Here is a 20,626-nt window from a genome sequence, read left to right on the forward strand (position 1 = left end):
AGGAAAGGGGCTGGATGATTGTGAGCAGTGGGGAAAGTTGCAGTAAGGAAGGATCAGAGTGAGACCTTTGGCCTTGGTGCCATGACCAGCTTCTGAGTCTAGTCTGATGTTGTGGTAGAAAGTGATTTAATAAAATGAGGAAAGAAAAGAACCTTGTGAGTACACGTGAATGGGGTGGAAGAATGCCCATCATACTATTGGTAGTTTTGCTTCTGAGGATTGCTAGTGTGATAAGATCAAGTTAAGGGTATGACTGACAAAGTATCTACTGCTGTTTGCCCATACCTATCTTATTTGAGCCTTGTATTCATGCATTATTTGTATAATTAAGAACTATTTTAATATAATATTTTTGCTAATTTGAGGTCTTGTATACTACATTTTAATGCATACCTCCTCTCTAGATCTTTCCCCTACCTTCCAATACCTCCCAATTTCATGTATATACATGTATATGTGCATGTATGTATGTATGTGTGTGTCTATGCTTATATACATTTAAATATTCTATGGAGTCCAGTATATACTGCATATATGCTCTTGGTGGCGGCATCCACGGGAGTGTAGCAGTCACACTTTGGGGTCATACTTTTAAAGAAAACTATCTCTCTTACCCACATGCTATCAAATATTATATATATCCCCTTCTGGCTCCATGCTAGGATGTTGCCTGGCCTGATCATAGCCACCACAGCTGCTGTGAGTGCATGAGAGCAGTGCTCTTGTCATGGTCAGAAGACATTGTTTTTCTCTAGTCTCATATGATCTCTGGTGCTTACTGTCTTTCTACCCTGTTTCTAGAAGTTTCCTGAGCCTTGGATGGAGGTGCATAACATATATGTCCCATTTGTGGCTCAGTACTTCTCTGACAATTATTTTCTGACCTTGAATTAGTTCTGAGGTTCGGCCTCTGTGTTAACCACTGCCCCTTCATTAAGAAGCTTCTCTGATAAGGACTGAGACATGTACTAATCCATAGGAGTTGAGATGTAAATTTACAGGGTAGTTTGAATCTAAGTCTATTTAGCAGAATAAAAGTAGTAAGTTAACCTCTGGGACCTGTGAGCTCTCAACTATGGTCTGAGACAGATTTATGGTGCCAAGCTAAGAGATATTAAAATCAAAAGAAAAGATAAAATCAATTACTTTCCATGCAAGAAAAATAAACAATTTTCTAATGTTCCTTACTAATATTGGCCATTGTCCTTCAAAGCTTAATTCTACAAACAGATAGCAATGGCTGCTTTATCACAGTCCATTTATGAAATAAATTTTGTGACATCCATTGAGCTTTGAGCTCAGTGCTAAATGCTTAGTAGCACTTAAGGAAATGATATCTATTATTATAGTCATGCTGCTGCTTCCAAGCACAGTAACACATGTGCTTTTTTTTTTTTTTTAAATAACATTATAGAATTGAATAGCTTAGTAAGACATGTACTTCAACTCTTTATGTCATCCTCAGATGGGGAAATTGAGACACGTTTTGTACATGCCACCAACTCTTAAGTAGTGAGTGACCTTAATACCTTGTTCCTTCTTTAAATTTCTCATCACTCCACCAGCGCTTACTCTAACCACACTTTCCACATTTGGTTAACCATTACTATGAATGACATATTAAGTGCATTTATTTCCATCTTAACATCTTTCCATATCAACATCTTAAATAGGAATCCAGCATCTATTCTTGTAGTACATTATAATTATACAAAGTTTGGCCAGATTCCTTTTGTTGCTATTTGTAGAGTAATTCTATGTAGTGAACTACTCCTCAACTTAATGACTTGCACCAGGAAGTATTCTGTTCTTTCACATATAACCAGACGTTGTTTGGTAGCTCAATGGAGCCAAGGCTGGATTTAATTACTCTTTTAAGCTTGTCTCTCAGATCTCCTGGACCATCAAGAGGCATGTATCACTCACCATACTCTCCATGAGCCTCCTCCAAAGGCAAGAACATAAAAGTTTAAACCCAAATGTAATGTCCGCTGTTACCACATTGGCAAGTTAAGTCACATACTTGAGTCTATCATTCATGAAATGAGGAAATTCTCATAGACCCTGCCTTTGTTGGTGCATGTAACTGTAACAAATACGAAAGGCTACAAGGCTTAAACAACACATATTTAATTCTCACAATTTTGAAAGCTAGAAAGTTCAACATCAAGGTATTGGTAACTTGGTATCTAGGTAAGACTGTTTGAATGTGGCCTTATTTCTTAACTATTTTCACTGGTCAAAAAGAGAGTTTCTGCCATGTTCCTTCTGAGAAGGACACTAATTCCATTTATGAAGACTTTGCATCTTGAACTAATCACTCACCAAAACCACCGGCTTGAATTTCTTTTATTCTAGTAAAAGTATGCTTTTATTGAGTACATTTAAATTTCAACAAATGAATTGGTAACAGCATAAATATTCAGACTAGCCCTGTGGAACCTCTTCGTCATTTGAGGGCACTATAACAAATAAAGATACATTGCACACCCTATCTGAAGTAGGGTGCTTGCCAGCTTAAGTTATGAAGGCTGCAGAGAGTCATTTCCTTCTTGTGTCTTCAAATAATAGTAAAGGGCAAAACTAACTAGATCCACAAAGGAAATTCTTTCACATGGGAGAACTCTGAATCATGATCTAGTTTCTCTAAACAACCAAAGATCATCGCAGTAGGGTCCAGACTTCAGTACATAAATTTGGAGGGAAGAGATGGGTATAAACAATCTTTTCATCTATTGAAAAACTGAAGAAATCACATAGCAAGAGATGAGTCTGAAAGAAAGGACAAAGACTTGAAGACAGCAATGAAGATTATGTAGCTCCTACTAACATATAGAACATATATTTTGTGTGTGGCACCTCAAAAATGTCTTATATACTAGAGCCAGCTAAAAGTTTCAGAGAGTGTATTAGCGTCTCAGAAGAAGCTGTCAGTGGATCACATGCTAAACTGGATTGACAGTATTCTTTTATTACAAACAGAAATTCCTGCCGGGCAATGGTGGCGCTCGCCTTTAATCCCAGCACTTGGGAGGCTGAGGGAGGTGGATTTCTGAGTTCGAAGCCAGCCTGGTCTACAGAGTGAGTTCCAGGACAGCCAGGACTACACAGAGAAACCCTGTCTCGAAAAACAAAAACAACAAAAAAAAAAAAAAAATAATTAAAGAAGTAAAGAAATGAATGAAGGAAGAAAAGAAAAGAAAAGAAAAGAAAAGAAAAGAAAAGAAAAGAAAAGAAAAGAAAAAAAGAAATTCCAAAGTGCTCTGCCTCCTAGATGAGGGAAATCTAGCACAACTAAAGACAAAGTATTGTCCTCTGGATTGTACTGTGTTTAAGATATGGTGCTCATATTCCAGTCTCTTTAATAATATTCCTTTTGTACTTTGGATATTCTTGCAGTAAATACTTGTTTAAAAGGTGCTCTGTCTTCTAAATTAAAAAAATATTATCAGTTAAAAAGAAGTCACTCTGTCTACTAATATGAGTACTTTCTTGTCTGTCTTTCCTGGTGGATTTACTAGATACCTGTAACTCCTTGGCTTTTAGTTGACTAATGAGTGAGGGGCTCTTTGAAAAGATATTTAGATCTGAGCCTCTAACCTGTTGTCTGAAGGTCTTTGCAGATACTGTGGCATTAGAAAAGGAATCAGCTACAAATACTGAAAGGAGTGGTAGAGGCCTTAAAGAAGCTAGAGCAGAGAGCTTGTGTTAAATGTATACCATTCTGCACAGGACAAATATAGAAGAGTGAAAAACTTAGTTATGACAGATTAAAGATGTGATTCAGAAGTATTGCTATCTAAATATGAGGGAATTTTAGGAAATAATCATTTCCCTCTCTTTTTGATCAAGTTTAGCAGGTGTACCCAGCATGTGGTCCCAGGGCCACATGTTTCATTGTTCTCCAGCATCAACTTGGTAGGTGACAATGTCATGTCAGTATCAAAAGGTTGTGCCTGTTCTAGAGATCTGCTTCTGGGAGCTATCTTAATAAATTAAACATACTAATTTGGTAAAATTCTAAATGATAAGCAAACATGTTGTATTTTGACCTACAGAGCATTCTTTTTCTTAGTAGTACATAGAAAAACAAAACAATGTTGCCTACAAGTGACAGCTTCCTCAATTCAGTGTAATGTAATAATTAAAAACACTTAAACAGAAGGTGTATCACGTAATGAATGTTATTTGCTTGCAAAGAATGAGAAATCTACCCAAACCCAAATGAACCATAAAATATGTGTGTTATCTCAGAAACGGAAAGATCTCCAAGGTTGGAAACACTTTGTAGTTAATTACACTAACTGGTTATTGATAGCAAAACTCCTCATCTGTTTATCATTGTGGCTACACAGTGTCCTATGCTACTTCTCTTCCCTTGGAGTTGAGAATGGGTTGAGCCTATCAACCCAGTTGAGCTATGGGTTGGCTAGGCTGCTTCCCAAGAGTGCATAGTTTGACAATGAATAAAGATGAGAAAAAAAATTCCTTCTGTTTTCATTAAGGGTCAGAGAAAATAAAGTATTGAATATAAGGGTCTATGGTCATTGATGAGAGGTGATGTTAGGGTCAGCTAAGAAGGCTGAGGGCTCCTAGTCTTGCCCTCCAGTAGTGAGATAGAAAGAGCAAAACTGGGGGTAAAAAAGATCATGGAAGGCAGAATCCATAGAGTTACTAACTCTGATCCATTTGTAAGGGTGCAAAACTGGCCTTCAAAGATAAGAAGAGGTTTCCACTTGGTAGTCCAATCTACAATTTCACAAAGAGTTCTTTTTGCATGCCAAGTCAAGTGGTTATTTGTTTTGTACTCAAGAGAGCAAGCATATTCTGGTTAAGGAAACCTTGCTTAGCCAAAAGCTAAACTCCATATAGCACGTTTTTTATGGCTCTGTGATCATACCCCATTGGCACTGAGTCCTTTGCTCTCAGAGTTTGCTGGTAGGAGACTCTAGAGTCTAACAAATTAGGCTACTGATGTCATTTCCCAAATTCTGTAGATGACTGCTGAGTTAAAAGTACTTCAAACAAACAAAATAATTAGCCAGAGTCTGGATACAATCTCACATCTCTCCATGAGAGAGGAGTTCTGAGGGAGACAGTTTTGTTAAATGCAACTTTGAAATAAAGACGTCTTAGGCTTCTCATTTCTGGTTCCACATTGTAAATTTATTATGGGCAAGAACATAGTCTATGAATGTACTATAAAAATCCCTTAGCTCCTCTCTTTCTCTCTTTCCCTCTCTCTCTCACTCTCTCTCTCTCTCTTCCTTTTTTCTTCCCTCTTCTTTTTTCTCTCCATAGTCCTCCTATGCAATAAAGTGTGATTAATGGTGGAAATTTGGTTTACAAGAATTATGTTCAAAGTTATTTTATATAACATAAATTTTGCATGCCATTCCATTTCCATCTCTGCTTTATCACTGCCTCTTTGAGCTAACACAATAATATTACCAAAGTCATCCCCCATTACATTATCATTTCCCTTCTCACTTAAGGCAACAGTGTCATTTGTGGATGAAGCTATTTCTCCTTGTTAAAACAGACACGGCATTTCGTACACTCAGACTTACTTAGACAGTTGCATAATTGATTCCAAGAAAGGACTGGAGCCCAGGCAAATAACACTCACCCTTCTCTGCCTAATGCCTTCTCTCTTCTGCTAGATCTGATGGAGAAACGTTTTGTGTAACTGGACTTAAGAGTGAAGTGGAAGGCAGTTTAGATGAATTCTCCAGGAAACAGACTCTGAGTCACAGTGAGCATGCCAAATGTCTGTTAACAAGTACTTCAGGGGAAGAGAGACGTAAAGAAGCTATAGTAGACTAAGGGAAAAGTGGGAGGCAGGCCCAATGCCAGGTCCTGCTGACATCATGCAGGGCTCTGATACAAGAAAGGCCTTTCATTATTACATTGAGGAAGCCAAGATGTCCAGGCCTTTGTACCCTTCTGTTACTGGTGTGGCTGCCCTCAAAGGATCAAGGTTCTGAGTTTGATATCGTTTTAGAGCCAAGACAGTCCCTGAAAAGTCTTTTTATGAAAGACTGTCTTCTGAAAGCACTCTAGATCACGGTCCTCAAAGAGGTGTGATTTGTCCCTTAAGGAACATTTAACTATCTAAGTATTTGTCCTCATGACTAGAGAAGTGTCCCTTGACTATAGTGGCTTGTGTCCAGGGATACTCCAAACATACACAGGACAGCCTCCAAGAACAGATAAGAGTAGGATTCAAAACATCAATAGTGCTGAGATAAGGAAGGCAGGGTCCAGGCCAGTAAGTCCTTTGAAACAACCTGCTGGGCATCACCGTGTCTACACTTGATGTCATCATTAGGGAACATATAGCTTCTCAGACACTTTTCCCTCTTAATATTCCAAGAAGCCTTTGAAGGCAGGCCTCAAGTTTTCCTTTTGCCAATGAGGAAACTGACCTTCAGAGCAGTTAAATGAATTGCTTCAATCATGAAGTGGAGTAGGACAAAATGTGGAATATAAAGGACCTGCTTGTAGAAGTTGTGTCTTCTTTCCCCTGGAAGTTTACAACTTGCTACCTCAAATACCCCCTTCTACACTACTGACCATTCTGAGTTGGGGACTGAAGCAAAGAGAGAGTACAAGAACAGAAGCTGGAGACAGGATTCTTTATGTTTTTCTTTTTTTTTCACTGAAAATAGACTTTTTCATAAAATCAGTGTATTCAGATTACAGTTTTTCCTCCTCCAATCCCTTTTATGTGATCCTAGCTCCCCACCTGCCCAAATCCACATGGTTTCCTTCTGTTATTAGGATTCAAATAGTCATCTAAAACTTTAGTAAAATAATGTAACATTAGTTTAGAGGACAAAATAAACAAACAGGAATATTGAACAAAGAAAACAGGTTACCAGAAAAAAAAAGGAGTCAACTTAAAGCACAAAGACATACATTCACATGCATAAAATCCCATAAAAATATAACACCAGAAATCATGATATATACTCAGAGGACCTGTTAGGGAAAAGCAAAGAAAAGAGAAAACAAAACAGAAAAGAAAAGGAAAAGAAAAGAAAAGAAAAGAAAAGAAAAGAAAAGAGAATCCCAGAGAAAGCAGTATGAGACAGCAAACTCGAGTTTGTTTTATGTTGTCTGGGCATGTAGTCTGTCCTTTAGAGAAGTTTGTATACCTAGGAGGACTCCATTGGAGAAAACTAATTTTTTTTTTTTTTTGAGTGGTTTTCAATTGGAGGTAGCCTCTGGGTTAGGAATAGGGTTGTGTTGGCCTCCCCTCTCAGTTCTGGGACCCCATTGTCCTGTGCAGTCCCTGTGCATTCTGCTAGAGTCCCTGTGAGTTCCTAGGCCAGGCCTGCTGTGTTTGGAAGGCCTTGTTTCTGTTGTGTACTCCATCCTCACTGGCTTTTATAATCTTCCTGCCTCCTCTTTCTGAGCTTGAAGGGGAGCGATTTAATGGAAACATCTCATTTAGAACTCAAGTTCTTCAAGGTCTCTCACTTTGCACATTATCTCACTGTGGCTGCTCTGTATTTCTTCCCATCTGCTGTAGGACAACACTTCTCTGAGGATGGCTGAGAAAGACAGTGATCGATGAGATGAGTATAGCATAAGGTTGTTAGGCAGTTTATTGCTTTAAAGTACATTACTTTAGAATAACAATAGTATTTTGACTTGTTTCATGTCCCTGGCCTATGTAGTCTCAGGTTCTTGGCAACCCAAGCAGTATCAGGTATGGGTTCTAGCTCATAAAGTGGGCCTTAAATTTAATCAGATATGTGCCCCTATGGCAGCAGTGTATTTTGCAGGCAGGTCACCATTGTAGATCAAAGATGTGTACCTGGGTTGGTGTTTACCTTTCTCCTCTGGCAGCCTGCAGAGTACTGCCTAGTACCTTGAATTCTAGTCAGTAGAGGTGAAGGTTCTAGGTCTGCATCAGCTTGACTTCTCCATGTTCAATGAGTTATATTTTTATTGTCATCAGCAATGGGGCCGTACGGTCAGTTTATGGAGATTATCCAAGAGTCTTGACAATACCCTGCATTGTATGGGGATATCCATGGCCATTTGGCCAACAACTGGAATAGATGTAATGGCAGGTTTTATTTGGTAATGGGAGATGGCTAGTTGGGGCCAATCTGAAGGTGCCTTCCTCATGTCAAGGACAGGAATTTGAGATCAAGGAATCTCTGTACAAATGATCTTTGTTACATGACCCAGTTTTTTCATTTTCACTCTACTCAGCGACCCTTAGATCAAGTCCCCTGCCTTGTCCCTCTGTAAAACTCTATTCTTTTTTTAAATTCAATACATACTGAGCATTCAATCTAACTCCTTCCTTATGAAAGTGTCAATGCCATAAAAATCTTGAATTACGTATACGTTGAGTTTTCCCTATTGATATGCTTTAGACAGTCTAGCTGAACTTTTAGGGGGGTTGGTAGCAGTCAAACCTTACTTCCCCCTGAAGAATTGTCTCATGAGAATCCTGAACATTTAACATCTGTGTCTTGTGAGTTGATCTAAACACTTGAACTCACAGGTCTGAGCTAACTTTATAAATGGAAGCATTCCACTGTCAAGCACAATAGAAGTCTATATGATGATGTTGAACAAAGCTGTTCTTTTAAAATTTATTGTTATTTCTGTGGTTTATTCACAGGCATTTCCCTGCATTTCAACAGGCATTTATGGTAAGTGATTTAACATTTGATGCTGTTTATAACTTTGTTGTTGTTGTTGTTGTTATTGTAGTTGTTATGGTCATAGCTGTCAAATCAGTGGGGGATAGGTAACAGTTAACTGGAAAAATACAAGATTCTTTCATGAATTTATTTTCTGTGGCTCAGAAAGACTAAAAATGCATGTCAAATTCCATCAAGGAACCCCAGAGGGTTATTTCAGATTGTTTTGTGTTCTTGAATTTGGTTACGTTGAACATCCAGATGAAATGATTTGACACATGGTATCTCTAAGTCTTTTGTTACATAAAAAAAAAAATTGTTCTAGCAAAGTTGGCTTCTAAAGTTGTTTTCTTTAATAAAGTCAGATTTCCTCCCAGAAATGTATAATATAAATAAAGCCTAGCATCTTTGTTTTATTGTGACTTACAAAAAAGGCATTAAAATACACAAACATACATCTGTATCTTAAGCTTTTATGATATCCAAAGAACTGACTGTTACTAAAAACAAATAATTTTAATAACCTGCAAATGTTTCTTTCCAGCTATTGATGGATTGTTTTAAATAGTGAGAGATGAACTTTTTCTTAACTTAGTATTTCTTTAAAGGCCTTAATTAGAATAAGATGAAACATGTCCCAGAAAATAAAACGAAGTGACAAAAGACTTGGTCATACATTTGAACATTTAAGGCAGGACTTTCTCCTTATCTTTTTATTACACTTTTGAAATCAGTAGTCCAGGCTTTGGAAATGGGCAGGCAGGGGCTGGGCTGGCCAAGCCATATGTACATTTCTTTTGTGCCACTCTCTCCTCGAAAATGCCCACCTATAAATCTTAATTATTTGCTCAGGGAAACATTGTTTGCAGGTGGTAATGTGCCCAGTTCCAGCCTTCCTTCTGTGTGTGGAGACTGTGGCCAGGTATCATGGCAAACATGGTAGTTTTTCATTGTGAGGACATGCCTTAATCACAATCTTGAATTTCCTCAACAAACACCGGGCTGCATAATCTACTACACTGGGTTCTTTGTCTGTGATCATGTTAAGCCATTGATCCCTTTTGTTTCTGAAAAACTTATGGTAATGTCCAAAGAAGCATCATAGGGTATGCTGTGAAAAGGGGGAGTAGCTGGAAAGAAAAAGTAAAAGGAAGATGAGGAATGACTATTAAAATAGACCCCAGAACAGACAGATAATACCAAATCCCATCTAATGTAAAGTCATGACCAGTGTTCATTTCAGAAGAACAAGAATTCATTCTTAGAGAAAGAACATGGCTGAAGATTTTACTAGCTCAAGTCTTCCCTTGAAAGTAAGGACAGTTGGGATCTGAATAGAGTGGCTCATACTAACTTACTGAAAGGGCTGGGGTTTACTTATTCTTCTTATTGCCATGATGAAATGCCTGGCAATGCTACTTATTTAAGACAGGGTGTTATTCTTGGCTCTTAGTTTGAGTATTTCATCCGTCAGAGTGGAAAAGGTCTGGTTGTGGGAACATGAGAGAGCTGGTATACATAGTTATGAAACAGAAAGATGTGAATGCTGCACAGATGGGGGTCCTTCTCATCTTCAGGCTAGGATCTCAACCCATGCAGCAATGCTGGGTACGTTCAGGGTAGAACTCTCCTTCTTAGATAATATCTATGGTAATATCACAGATACACAGAGAGGTGTATCTCCCAATTCCAAACCTAGTCAAGCTGACAACGAAGATTAGCAATTGCTTCTGCTATTAGCCAACTGTAGACATTTCTAACATGGCAAGTCAAAAAATACAGTGTTCAAATCGTGGCTTCTCATCTCAGTTCCCTTAGTTTTGGGGAATCTATGAATGAGGCTGAAACCCATGGCAGTTAGGACCAGAGACCCACGTTCAGTTTTAATCTATGACATCTATTTCACCAACTTGTAGAAAACTCCAAGGTGCCATAGTTTATGGTTAATTCTATACTGGGTGAGTTGAAGAACACACCCATTCCCCTTGTGAAAGCAAAGCTTTCTGATATTAGCCTTTTATGTCTTGGCCAGACACATATATTGTTGAACGCTTGTTTTCTTTTCTGGTAGTAATTCCTTCTTAATTACTTGCTTAGTTTTACTTCTTTCTTGGTTTCTGAAAGTTTGATGTGGTCATGTATTTAAAGGAAGTAGTCTTCAGCTACCAAGGAAAAATAAAGTTAAAACAAGAAAAGAAATTTTTCAACATTTGTAGTTACTGGTACAATTGAGAAAATTTTTTAGAATAATCTTGGGTTCCACTCGCTGTCTTTCTTACTCCATAATGCAATCCATGCTTGATTAACTTTTCATGAAGCCACTTGCTTCATGATTTCCATTTGCTCAGGAGCCTTGGATTACATTCCACTACTCCCGAGTTCATCTTCACTCTCCCTCCCTAGAACAATGGACACTCTCTTTGTTCTCTTAAACTATCATACTTTCAAAAAGAGGGGGAAAAACCCAAACTCTCTATGAGAGGATGTGAAGTAGTGTCCTCAGATGTATATGATTCATACACTTTTGCATGTTTAAAAGAACAATTTAGTTTGTGGCAGCTCTGGTTTGTTTTTGATATTTGAAACAATGTTCTTAAGCTTGCGATCCTGCTGTTCCAGCTTTCTGAGTACTGGGTTTACAAGTGTAAAACGTCATGCCCAACTTGCACAGTTTTTATTTGATTAATTAGTTAATTAATTAATTTTTGTCATGGGAGTTATTTTTTTGTGAAATGCTTGTCAGAACTAGTATTTTTTCAAATCATCATTTGATATTCATCCATGTTAATGTGTAAACTCACGTCTAACAAATCTTAGAACACATGGATAATAAGCTCCAAGGCTCCTTCTTGCCTATAATACACTCCTTTATCATACATGTGATGTGCTCTCACACAGGCATCCATATGTCACAGTTAGGTTATCTGCACTGTCTCCATCCTTGCTTTCTACCCCATACTACAAGAATAAACTTACTATGCATATCTTAACAGGTTGGACTTCAATCTCCAGAAAGCCTTAATATCTAGCCCTTATTAGAAGATTATTGTACCTCCTGAAACCTTTGAGGATTTATATATGACTTATAAACACTTCCTCATGTCATTCCATACAGTTTTTTGAATAAGTTTTATACTCATAGCCAGTTTGAATTCTCATTATCACTATTGTTATTTTGTGGTGCAAAATGTAGTCTCTTGTACTTTCTAGACAAATATTATACCACCAAGTGTATCTTTTAGCATATAGGCTTCTTCTAGAATCACGATATCCTGGTGCATATACTTTGTTTAACCCAGCCTTGGACACTTTGTGCCCATTGATTAACAAATATTTTTCATTGTTGATAGTCACAATGTCACACAAAGTGTTGCCTAACTATAGATCTAGAATAATAAATCTTTGATTACCAAAATGACTGTCAGAGAAATGTAATCAGTTGTCATTTTCTTTTTAAGAATTTCTCTTAATATATAAAATATAAACATTATACATATATACTATACTGGGATGTTTTGCTACATGGATACGTTGTACAATGTTCAAAAAGGCAGCATATGTCTATCACTTCACCCATGGTTATGGTCAAAACTTTCAAAATCATTTCTTCTTACTTTCTGAGATATGTAATGCTTTGGGTTATCTACAATCACTCTGCCCAAGTGGCATTTTCTTGGTTGATAAACTCCACTAATATAGAGAAAAGAAATGTTTCTAAAAATTATCCTCAAAATGGAATTGTTGTTTGTGGATATGATAGGCCAAATGATGACACAGAACTTGCTCCTCTGAGAGGCCAGGTTGAGCGCTCAGGCATTTCACTTAGCAGAAATCCTCTGCCATTTGTTACAACTCTGGGGACTGTGGTGAGTGGGGGATATATAAGCCAGTGGGGCTGACATACTGTGACTTCTGACTTGCCTCACCCCTCAGGCTTCTTCTGAAGTTGTCATCTATCAGTCATTTGCTTACCTCGAGTATACTAACCCCTTTAGAGTCTTGGCCTGCAAAGGAGCTGCCACTCTACTCTCTGGATTTTGAGTATAGAAGATGCATGTTTTGAAAATGTTTAGTTAAGGTTAAGACACTCTAGTGCCCATGTAATTTCCACAGCACCCTCATTTTGTAGAGACTATTGAAATGGACTATAATATTCAACCCCAGTACATGACCAACCCCAGCACTCATAGCTACAGGGCCCCACTAGAATCCCCTCCCCCACTCCTTTTCCTCCTTCTTAACTTTGTGGAGGCAAGCTTTGGAGTGCCTCCCAAACAGGTGAGGACAACAGCCTACCCTATGATTCAACCTGATTTAAGGAAGCAACATGGGTAGAACAGATTGCCTCCTTTGAAGTTTCCCTGGAGGAGAAAGCAGACTTTACCACAGGGCCTTTCAGGCTGTCTGACTGCTGCTGTATAAGGTTTTCAGCACAGCTGCCCAAGGCCCCAGACCTCCTGCTGACTCTCAGGATGAAAAGCCTCATTTAGGAAGGCACCAAAGAAAAGCTAGCGTTACTTTTAGAAAAATAGATCCAGGTGAGGCTAACCCTCTGGATCCCTGTTAAACATTTGAGTTGGCGGCCACATTAGTCTCAAAGGGACGATTCTGAACTTCTCTGATGGACTTTTCAGATCCGATGCGTGCCTTCTGCCCTCTGAGCCCCATTTGGATACGCTGGTGCTAATAAGTTTAACAAAAAGAAAAAAGAAAAAGAAAAAAGAAAGAAGACTAGACGTGATACAGAGCAAAGGAATTTTTACTAGAAGCAAATGGCAAAAATAGTTTTAGTCCATTTTATGAGAGTCGCTAGAGTTAGCTGATATGAAGTCCAGGCAGAAATCTATGTCCATTGAGTGCTGGGAAATTGAATAAATAGTCTCTCAGGAGGAAAAGGCAAACATCTGAAGTGTGGTTGTATATGATGGGGTATTTTTAGAGAGGAAGGAATTTTACACAATGAGATATTGGCTGAGAATGTGAACAGACAAATACAACAGTGCTTAGCTGGAGCAGCTCCCGTGTGTACTCATTGTACCTGCTGAGATGCAAGGTCTATTCTGTTCAAAACCCAGTACCAAATGTTGCTGGCCCCAACCTTCTAACTGAGACCTTCATTGAGATTTAGGTTCATTTTTCTGCTCCCAATAAGCACAAAAAAAAAAAAAATAGTGTGATATGCCGTTAAGTTTCCATGTGTATGATAAATGCGTTTTGTTTTGGTGTGTGTGTGTGTGTGTGTGTGTGTGTGTGTGTGTGTGTGTGTGTTTGGTTTTTTCTTTTTTTGGTTTTTGTCAGTGCAGCAGCTGTGGTCTAAATTGCCAGGCATGCCTTGGAAGGGATTGAGGGCACTCTTTCCGCCCCACTCCTCCCACCCCCATGACCATGCTGGGGGCAAGCCTGCCTCTGTGTGCTTTAAATGCTGGCAGGTTTGAGAAGGTGTGGCCACCATGACTGTATAATTCTGAGCTTGCTGGAATGAATAGCCCTCTCTGGTAATGCATTTAGGAACGGGGGTGGGGGGGGGATGACAAAAATATGTGCCCTTCCTTTCATCTCTGCCATCTTCCCCCTTCTAGATTTTTTGATATTTTGATATTTCCATTTGCTTTGAAAACTTCCTTTTAGGTGATCTAATAATGATCTGTCTCCCTTTCACAAAAACTTGCCTTCTGGCATGCTAGGATTTTTAGCCTTGTCAAGTTATACCCACTATAGGAAACATTATCACACTTGGCAATCCCTGACTTAACCACTGCTCCACCAAGCAGACAACATTACAACCAGTGTAGCTTACTTCCCCTGAGAAAACAAGGTGCTGCTGCCAAACCCATCTCAATTCCATCCCATTTGAACATTGTTCTAGGAGCTGATCATCGTGAGACAATAGACAGAGGTGGCTGGCTTGAGACAACAAAATTCCAGCGACTACACTGCTGCTAACCCTCTGAGTGAGGCCTTTTGATTTGGATAGACAATTTCAGCCAGTGTACTCAGATACACTCTCGTTTATATACACATTGCACACAACAAGGTACAGAGGTCTTTCTTGCGTTTTCTAAGCTACAGGGGTCTCTAAAGTTAAAATGACATAATACAAACCCAAAGGAAAACATTAGCCTTATGTCATGTTAGAGAATGTGGTTAGAAAACATACTCAAGTATCTAACATGGTACTTGCTAGTTTACTATTAGTTAGTTTGTACTTAAAAAGGCAGTAAGTTTGCATGGGTGGGGCTCCCTCAGGAGCTCTACTGAAATTGCTTCTGTGGGTACTGAGGACACAGTGGGAAGTTGGCCCACCTTACCCACTATGCTGCTTCAACTGAACTTAATGATAACATCTCAAAAGTGATTTTGAGTTGCATTTTATTCATTCATTCATTCATTCATTCATTCTTTTACATTCTTTCTGAGGCTTACACATTCCCTTGCAATTTTGCCACAGTACAACTCTGACCAGGACTTAAAAGGAAACCGTGAGTTCCGAACCAACCCCTCCTTACATGCTATTTATTATGATTATGCTGTGTTTTGTTTTAAAAATGACCACCTCTTGAAGAAACATTAAAACATGTAGACTTTTAGGAATGCAGGAACACTACAGTAGCAAAAGCCTTTAAGGATCCAGGAAAGCTACTCTAGCAAATCTCAGACAGAGCCTGCACATTTCACAGTACATGTGAGTATGCCTTTCAGACACTTTGAGAACCAGAGCATTATCAAGAAGCAGCTCCCTACAGATCTTGGGAGAATTTCAGAACTGTGCACATGTCACTGAAATGATTCTTTGATGTAGCAGTCTAGAATGGCTGTTCTTGCCTGGTAGCAGTGGTGATGACCAGTCTTCGTTGTCAATGTGACTAGATTCCAAATCATCCAAACAACACATTCCTGTCCATAAGGGTATTTCCATAGCACTCTGACCACCCAGTATCTAACACTACTGCCTGTGAGCTCATGTCCCAGACTGAAGAAGAGAAGGAACAACATGCACAGACTCATGAGACATAGTTTTACCTTGGGAGATCGTGGGTTGCGTGTTTCAGGTAATTGAACAGACAATTATTTGAAATTTCTGTATACCTACACATTTTCTTACGCTAAGTAGAATAGCAGCCATTTACCTTGGGCATACTTATATCTAAAGGGCAAGTTTCAATAAACATAGCTGAGCTGTCTTGAGAAGAGATTTTTAAAATAATTTTGACAGTCCTTAGAGAAGTCAAGTATGTTTATTTCTTCAGGACAGTGATTTTCATGTCAAGTCCAGTTTTAGTCAATGATTCTATTTTTAAAGTGTATCTTGGAATCCACTTGAAATGCAGACTTTTACTTAGGGTAAAGCTAAGCTGCAGAGAGAGAGAGAGAGAGAGAGAGAGAGAGAGAGAGAGAGAGACAGACTAGAGTTCTGTGGTTTACTGAATGTAGATGCTTCCCCACCCTCCTCTTTGCTAACAGACCCAAAGATTTAAAGCAAGCATTGTACTTAGGAGAGGACTTGCCCTCCTCTGTAATTTGAGGACCTGTGAATATGCTTTGAGGCCAAATAGTCACTATGATATCATTGATTTCATTGACTTATCTAGCCTGATATCAGATCTATCTATCTATCTATCTATCTATCTATCTATCTATCTATCTATCTAATTTATTTATCTATCTCTATTATATATCATCTATTTATTTACCTATAACGATATATCTATATCTATCAAGACAGAGAACAGACCCTCTATCACAGTGTCCTTAAATACAGACTAATTTCTTTATGTACTTTCCATTCAAGAGAAGACTTTCTGTAACCAATCTTAAACAGAGGATGAAAAGTTTCAACTAGCTTAGAATGTACTTGCTTGACTGAAGTTTTGTCAAAAAAAAAAAAAAAAAGAAGAAGAAGAAGAAGAAGAAGAAGAAGAAGAAGAAGAAGAAGAAGAAGAAGAAGAAGAAGAAGAAGAATACATCTTGACAAATTTCCAGATTTCACCACTCATGGAACATGGTAAGTCAATGAACCAAATTGGTTAAATTAGGAACTGTATCACCTAGAGTCACTGCTTATTTCATAAGAATAGGAGATAATTTTAATAGTATTCACTTTATTACAGTGTCTTTAATACTTAGATTTTCAAAAGAGGAGACTTTTTAAGGCATCTGAACAGAAACCTATACTTTGATGATTAGCCAGCCCATTTAAACATTCATTCTTGGTTGAACAACACTTACATTCTTTGATTCCCATATTTCTTGGAAAGAGCTCAAGGATACTAGTTGATGCTGAAATCAAAATGTTGAGGAGACATAAGTAGCATACAGTTTTCTGTACTGTGATTCTGGCCCATATTCAAAGAAGTCCTTGTACAGACCTACTGTAATTTGTGTCTATGCCACCCTAATCCCTGAGGACTAGTTACATAAAGCATATACCTACCTTCAGGGGTCCTGAGAAGGTGAAGCAGTATCCCATGAATTTAGGAACTCTGGGAAATCAGAGTTAAGAGACAGAATCTGATCCTAGAGGAAATGTTGCTGCAAGAGTCAATTGTGCTATATTAATTGTGCAGTTAATTCTTAAAATGTTTACAACTAAGTGAAATATTTTTATACTTATCTCTCCATTCAACCATGATTAACAAGAGTCCCCTGCGTGTGACTACAAATTGAACTGAAATTGACAAAATCAACATGAAGTTGTGTCATCTCTAGGATGTCTTCAGCTACGTCCATTTGTAAATGTTATAAATGAATCTGATTTTACATGGAATCAGTGGAATTTTATGTATAAAGCTACTTTCCTTTTCTTGCAGATTCCATTCTTTTTATCAGGACTTACATTTGAAGCTGAGCTCTGAGCTCTATATCTGATAAGTCCCAGCACTTAAACTGGTGTTAGATGCATAGGAGGTCTTAATATTTTATTCCAACAAAGAAAACTTAATTAGGAAGCTGTAAAACTGTAAGACTACTGACACATCCTTTCCATTCCAGAAATCCAGATCAACATTCAGAAAACATTGGTATTTACTACACATTGATTTCTGTTTAAGGAATGATTTCATTTTTGATTTGACAGGGATAGCTAAAATGTCAGTTAATAGTTTGCATGGCAATTTTATTAAAATATAACCCACCAACATAAAAGTTTTCCATTTAAAGTGCTTTTAGTTTATTCGGTGAACTATGCAGACATTATCATAATCTAATTTTAGGAAATGTTCATCAGACCTCAGAATGCCCCATATTAGGCATCAAATCCATCTGTGTTTTCTCCCCAAGCCTTAGGCAAATCATCTATTCAGATTCTGCTTCTGCAATATCTATGATAAAAGGAATCAAGAAATTCATGGCATTTCATACTTGTTTATTTTTTAATATATCATAATATTTTAGAACTCATCCACATTGTGACATATGTCAGTTATTAGTATGCTGATATATGTATATGCCACATTGCATTTTGCTTAGTTGTGTAACAGTGAATGGAATACAGATCTGCAATCGAGAAAATACTTTATGAAACAATCCACACTTGCATCACTGGGTTCCTTTGCCTTTCTTGCCTTTCTCCAAAATCTTTCTTTTCTTGATAGTGCTAGAGTCCACTGACCTATATGGTCCGTGTCATTGTGTGTGATCCAATGCTGTTCATCACTATAGTAGTTTTCTCTCAGGGGTATATGGTACACTGGACAGAACAATCCCTTGATGAAAGCAGCCTTGGATATGAATTTCAGGGTCCCACTGATCTACATGTAAATCCTAACACCTTTTAATATTAGCTGTGTGGCTTCAGGAGATTAATTAATCTCTCTATGCCTCAGTAACCTCAGCTGTCAAATAAAGTTAGTAATGCCAGTAATATGTGTTTGTTGTAGAGATTAAACTATATAAATGATGAAAGTATTTGCCCTAAGGTCAGACATACAGATATGCATTGGACAAATTTGTTTGCTGATGGTGCCAGTACTATATATATATATATATATATATATATATATATATATATATTGCTTATACTGATCATTATTGTTCTTCCACTGGACTGAGAACTCCTTTCTGTACAGGGTTTGGGGCTGTATTCAGTACTATAGCTTAGAGTCTGAAGGAGAACCAACACTGGTGCTCAATTGTCTACCATTTGAAGAGACTTGAACTCTAACTAGCCATCCCTTATAGCAAAAACCTCTCTGTTGTTCTATTTTGCCTTTGCCTGTGGTTTATTTGAATAACCATCGTCTTCATTTTGCCACCCTTTCATGCTACTCAGAGGCCTATGAATTCAATCACCTGGAAAAGGGACCAGTGATCTCATCATGCCCCGCTCTCTGCATCTTATGTAGCAATTACCCTGGGACCAAAATGTTTCCCAATAGAGACAACTTGCTCTTCTTGGCACCCTACAGTTTATGCAAGCCCTAGAAACAGTATAGAAACATGTTAAACTTGTTTGTAAGTGAAGTAAAGATTTAGTAAGAAAGACAAACCAGAGGCCATTATTAATGGTCTTAAAAGTGAACTTCTGTGTTGTAAGGCAGCAGATCTACAGTCATTTAAACTATTCCTTCTCAAGCAATATTGAGGAATATTATCTCAAGGCTTGCCTTAAAGAGAGAAGAAACCTACTGTTTGTTTTGGTTTTCTCAAATATCCTGGAAAAATATATATATATATATATATATATATATATATATATATATATATATATATTCTTTCTAAGACTACAAACTCTTGGTATTCAAACCACTTGAGAAATCATACCTTCCTGTCTTGGAAAATGAGACATTAAAATCCTGAGTCTTGTCTAGCAACATTCAGCCTAATTAATCTAAGACCTAAGATCACTGACAGTCCATGAACAGGCCAGAGGGGTAAGTATAGAAAATTAGGAATCCATTGGATCTGAGATTTCAGTCTAGAATCATCTATACACACTAATCTCATTTTCAAATGTCAGTTCTAAGTCTCTTCCTTTTTTTCCAATGTAATGTTTTTTATTTGTTTATTTTTGTTTTAGTCAGGGATAATTTTACACATGAATATACTATATTTACATCATTTCTGTTCTTTCCTCTTCCTGCTCCAACTCCTTCTGTGTCCACCCTCCTTCATGTCCACATATGGTCACAAGTTTACAGGTAACCACTTGGGATTGGATAACTTGATGGGGTATTGTCCCTGGAGAAAATTAATTCTTGATCTGAGACAGCCATTGACTTCCTGTAGTTAGTAATCTAGGTCTGGGACTTTGTGAAATTGGGCTTCCTTCTGTTGGGAAAAGAGAAAGGAGTTGGATTGAAGTTTTTCCTGATCTTCGCGGTGTCCCAAGGATTGATGGCCATTAGGATACTTCGGTAGTATCCATTTTCACTCTTATTTCTGTAGCGAAGCTGCTGCTTTTAGCCAAATCATGTTTATAAGAACCACCTTGTATCAAGCCATTGGCTGCACTATTTGTAACTTATGACAGCTGGATTAACATAAAAAGTACTCATACATCCATCTTTCTTTGCATCATCTCAGCATTTCTTCCACTCCATCACCAGAGTGACTGTTAAAGGAAAAGCTGACACTTGTCTGTTTTCAGGGTACCAGGGCATAGCCTATGCAAAGGATTTTTTTTTTTTTTAGTTGAAATTGCTTCTATATTCAGAAGCCTGAGTATATTATAATCTTTTTCTTAAAATGCTCCATATTACTTACTATTTAGCCAATGTTTCTGACCCTTCCAATAAATTGTCTTGTATTATTAACCCTCAGGAAGATGCTCATCCCGTGGTTTATGGTGCTTCTGGCCAAGTGCCAAAGCCCCATTCTGAAAAGTCAGGCAGGAATTCTACCAACCTTGTAAATGCCACTCCTTGCACATAATTATAGAAGCCTGGGAGAATGATCACCAGCAGCCAAAGGGCTCCAGGCTTCTGCAAATTCTGAATCCTTTAGCAAGCCAGCAAGGCCTG

The 20,626-nt window shown here is 38.0% G+C and overlaps 1 protein-coding gene across 12 annotated transcripts in view; it reads left to right on the top strand.

The window, feature by feature from the left end:
- Nucleotides 1–20,626, top strand: part of Macrod2 (mono-ADP ribosylhydrolase 2) — a 1,857,339-nt gene that overhangs the window by 1,221,785 nt on the left and 614,928 nt on the right. For all 12 annotated transcript variants that reach the window (XM_076929849.1, XM_076929852.1, XM_076929850.1 and 9 more), the window contains exon 7: nucleotides 8,648–8,678. In XM_076929849.1, coding sequence (XP_076785964.1) covers nucleotides 8,648–8,678 — 31 coding nt within the window. The remainder of the gene's footprint in view (nucleotides 1–8,647; nucleotides 8,679–20,626) is intronic.

The sequence above is a fragment of the Arvicanthis niloticus genome, chromosome 2, assembly GCF_011762505.2.
Source record: "Arvicanthis niloticus isolate mArvNil1 chromosome 2, mArvNil1.pat.X, whole genome shotgun sequence".
NCBI classification, from domain to species: Eukaryota; Metazoa; Chordata; class Mammalia; order Rodentia; family Muridae; genus Arvicanthis; species Arvicanthis niloticus.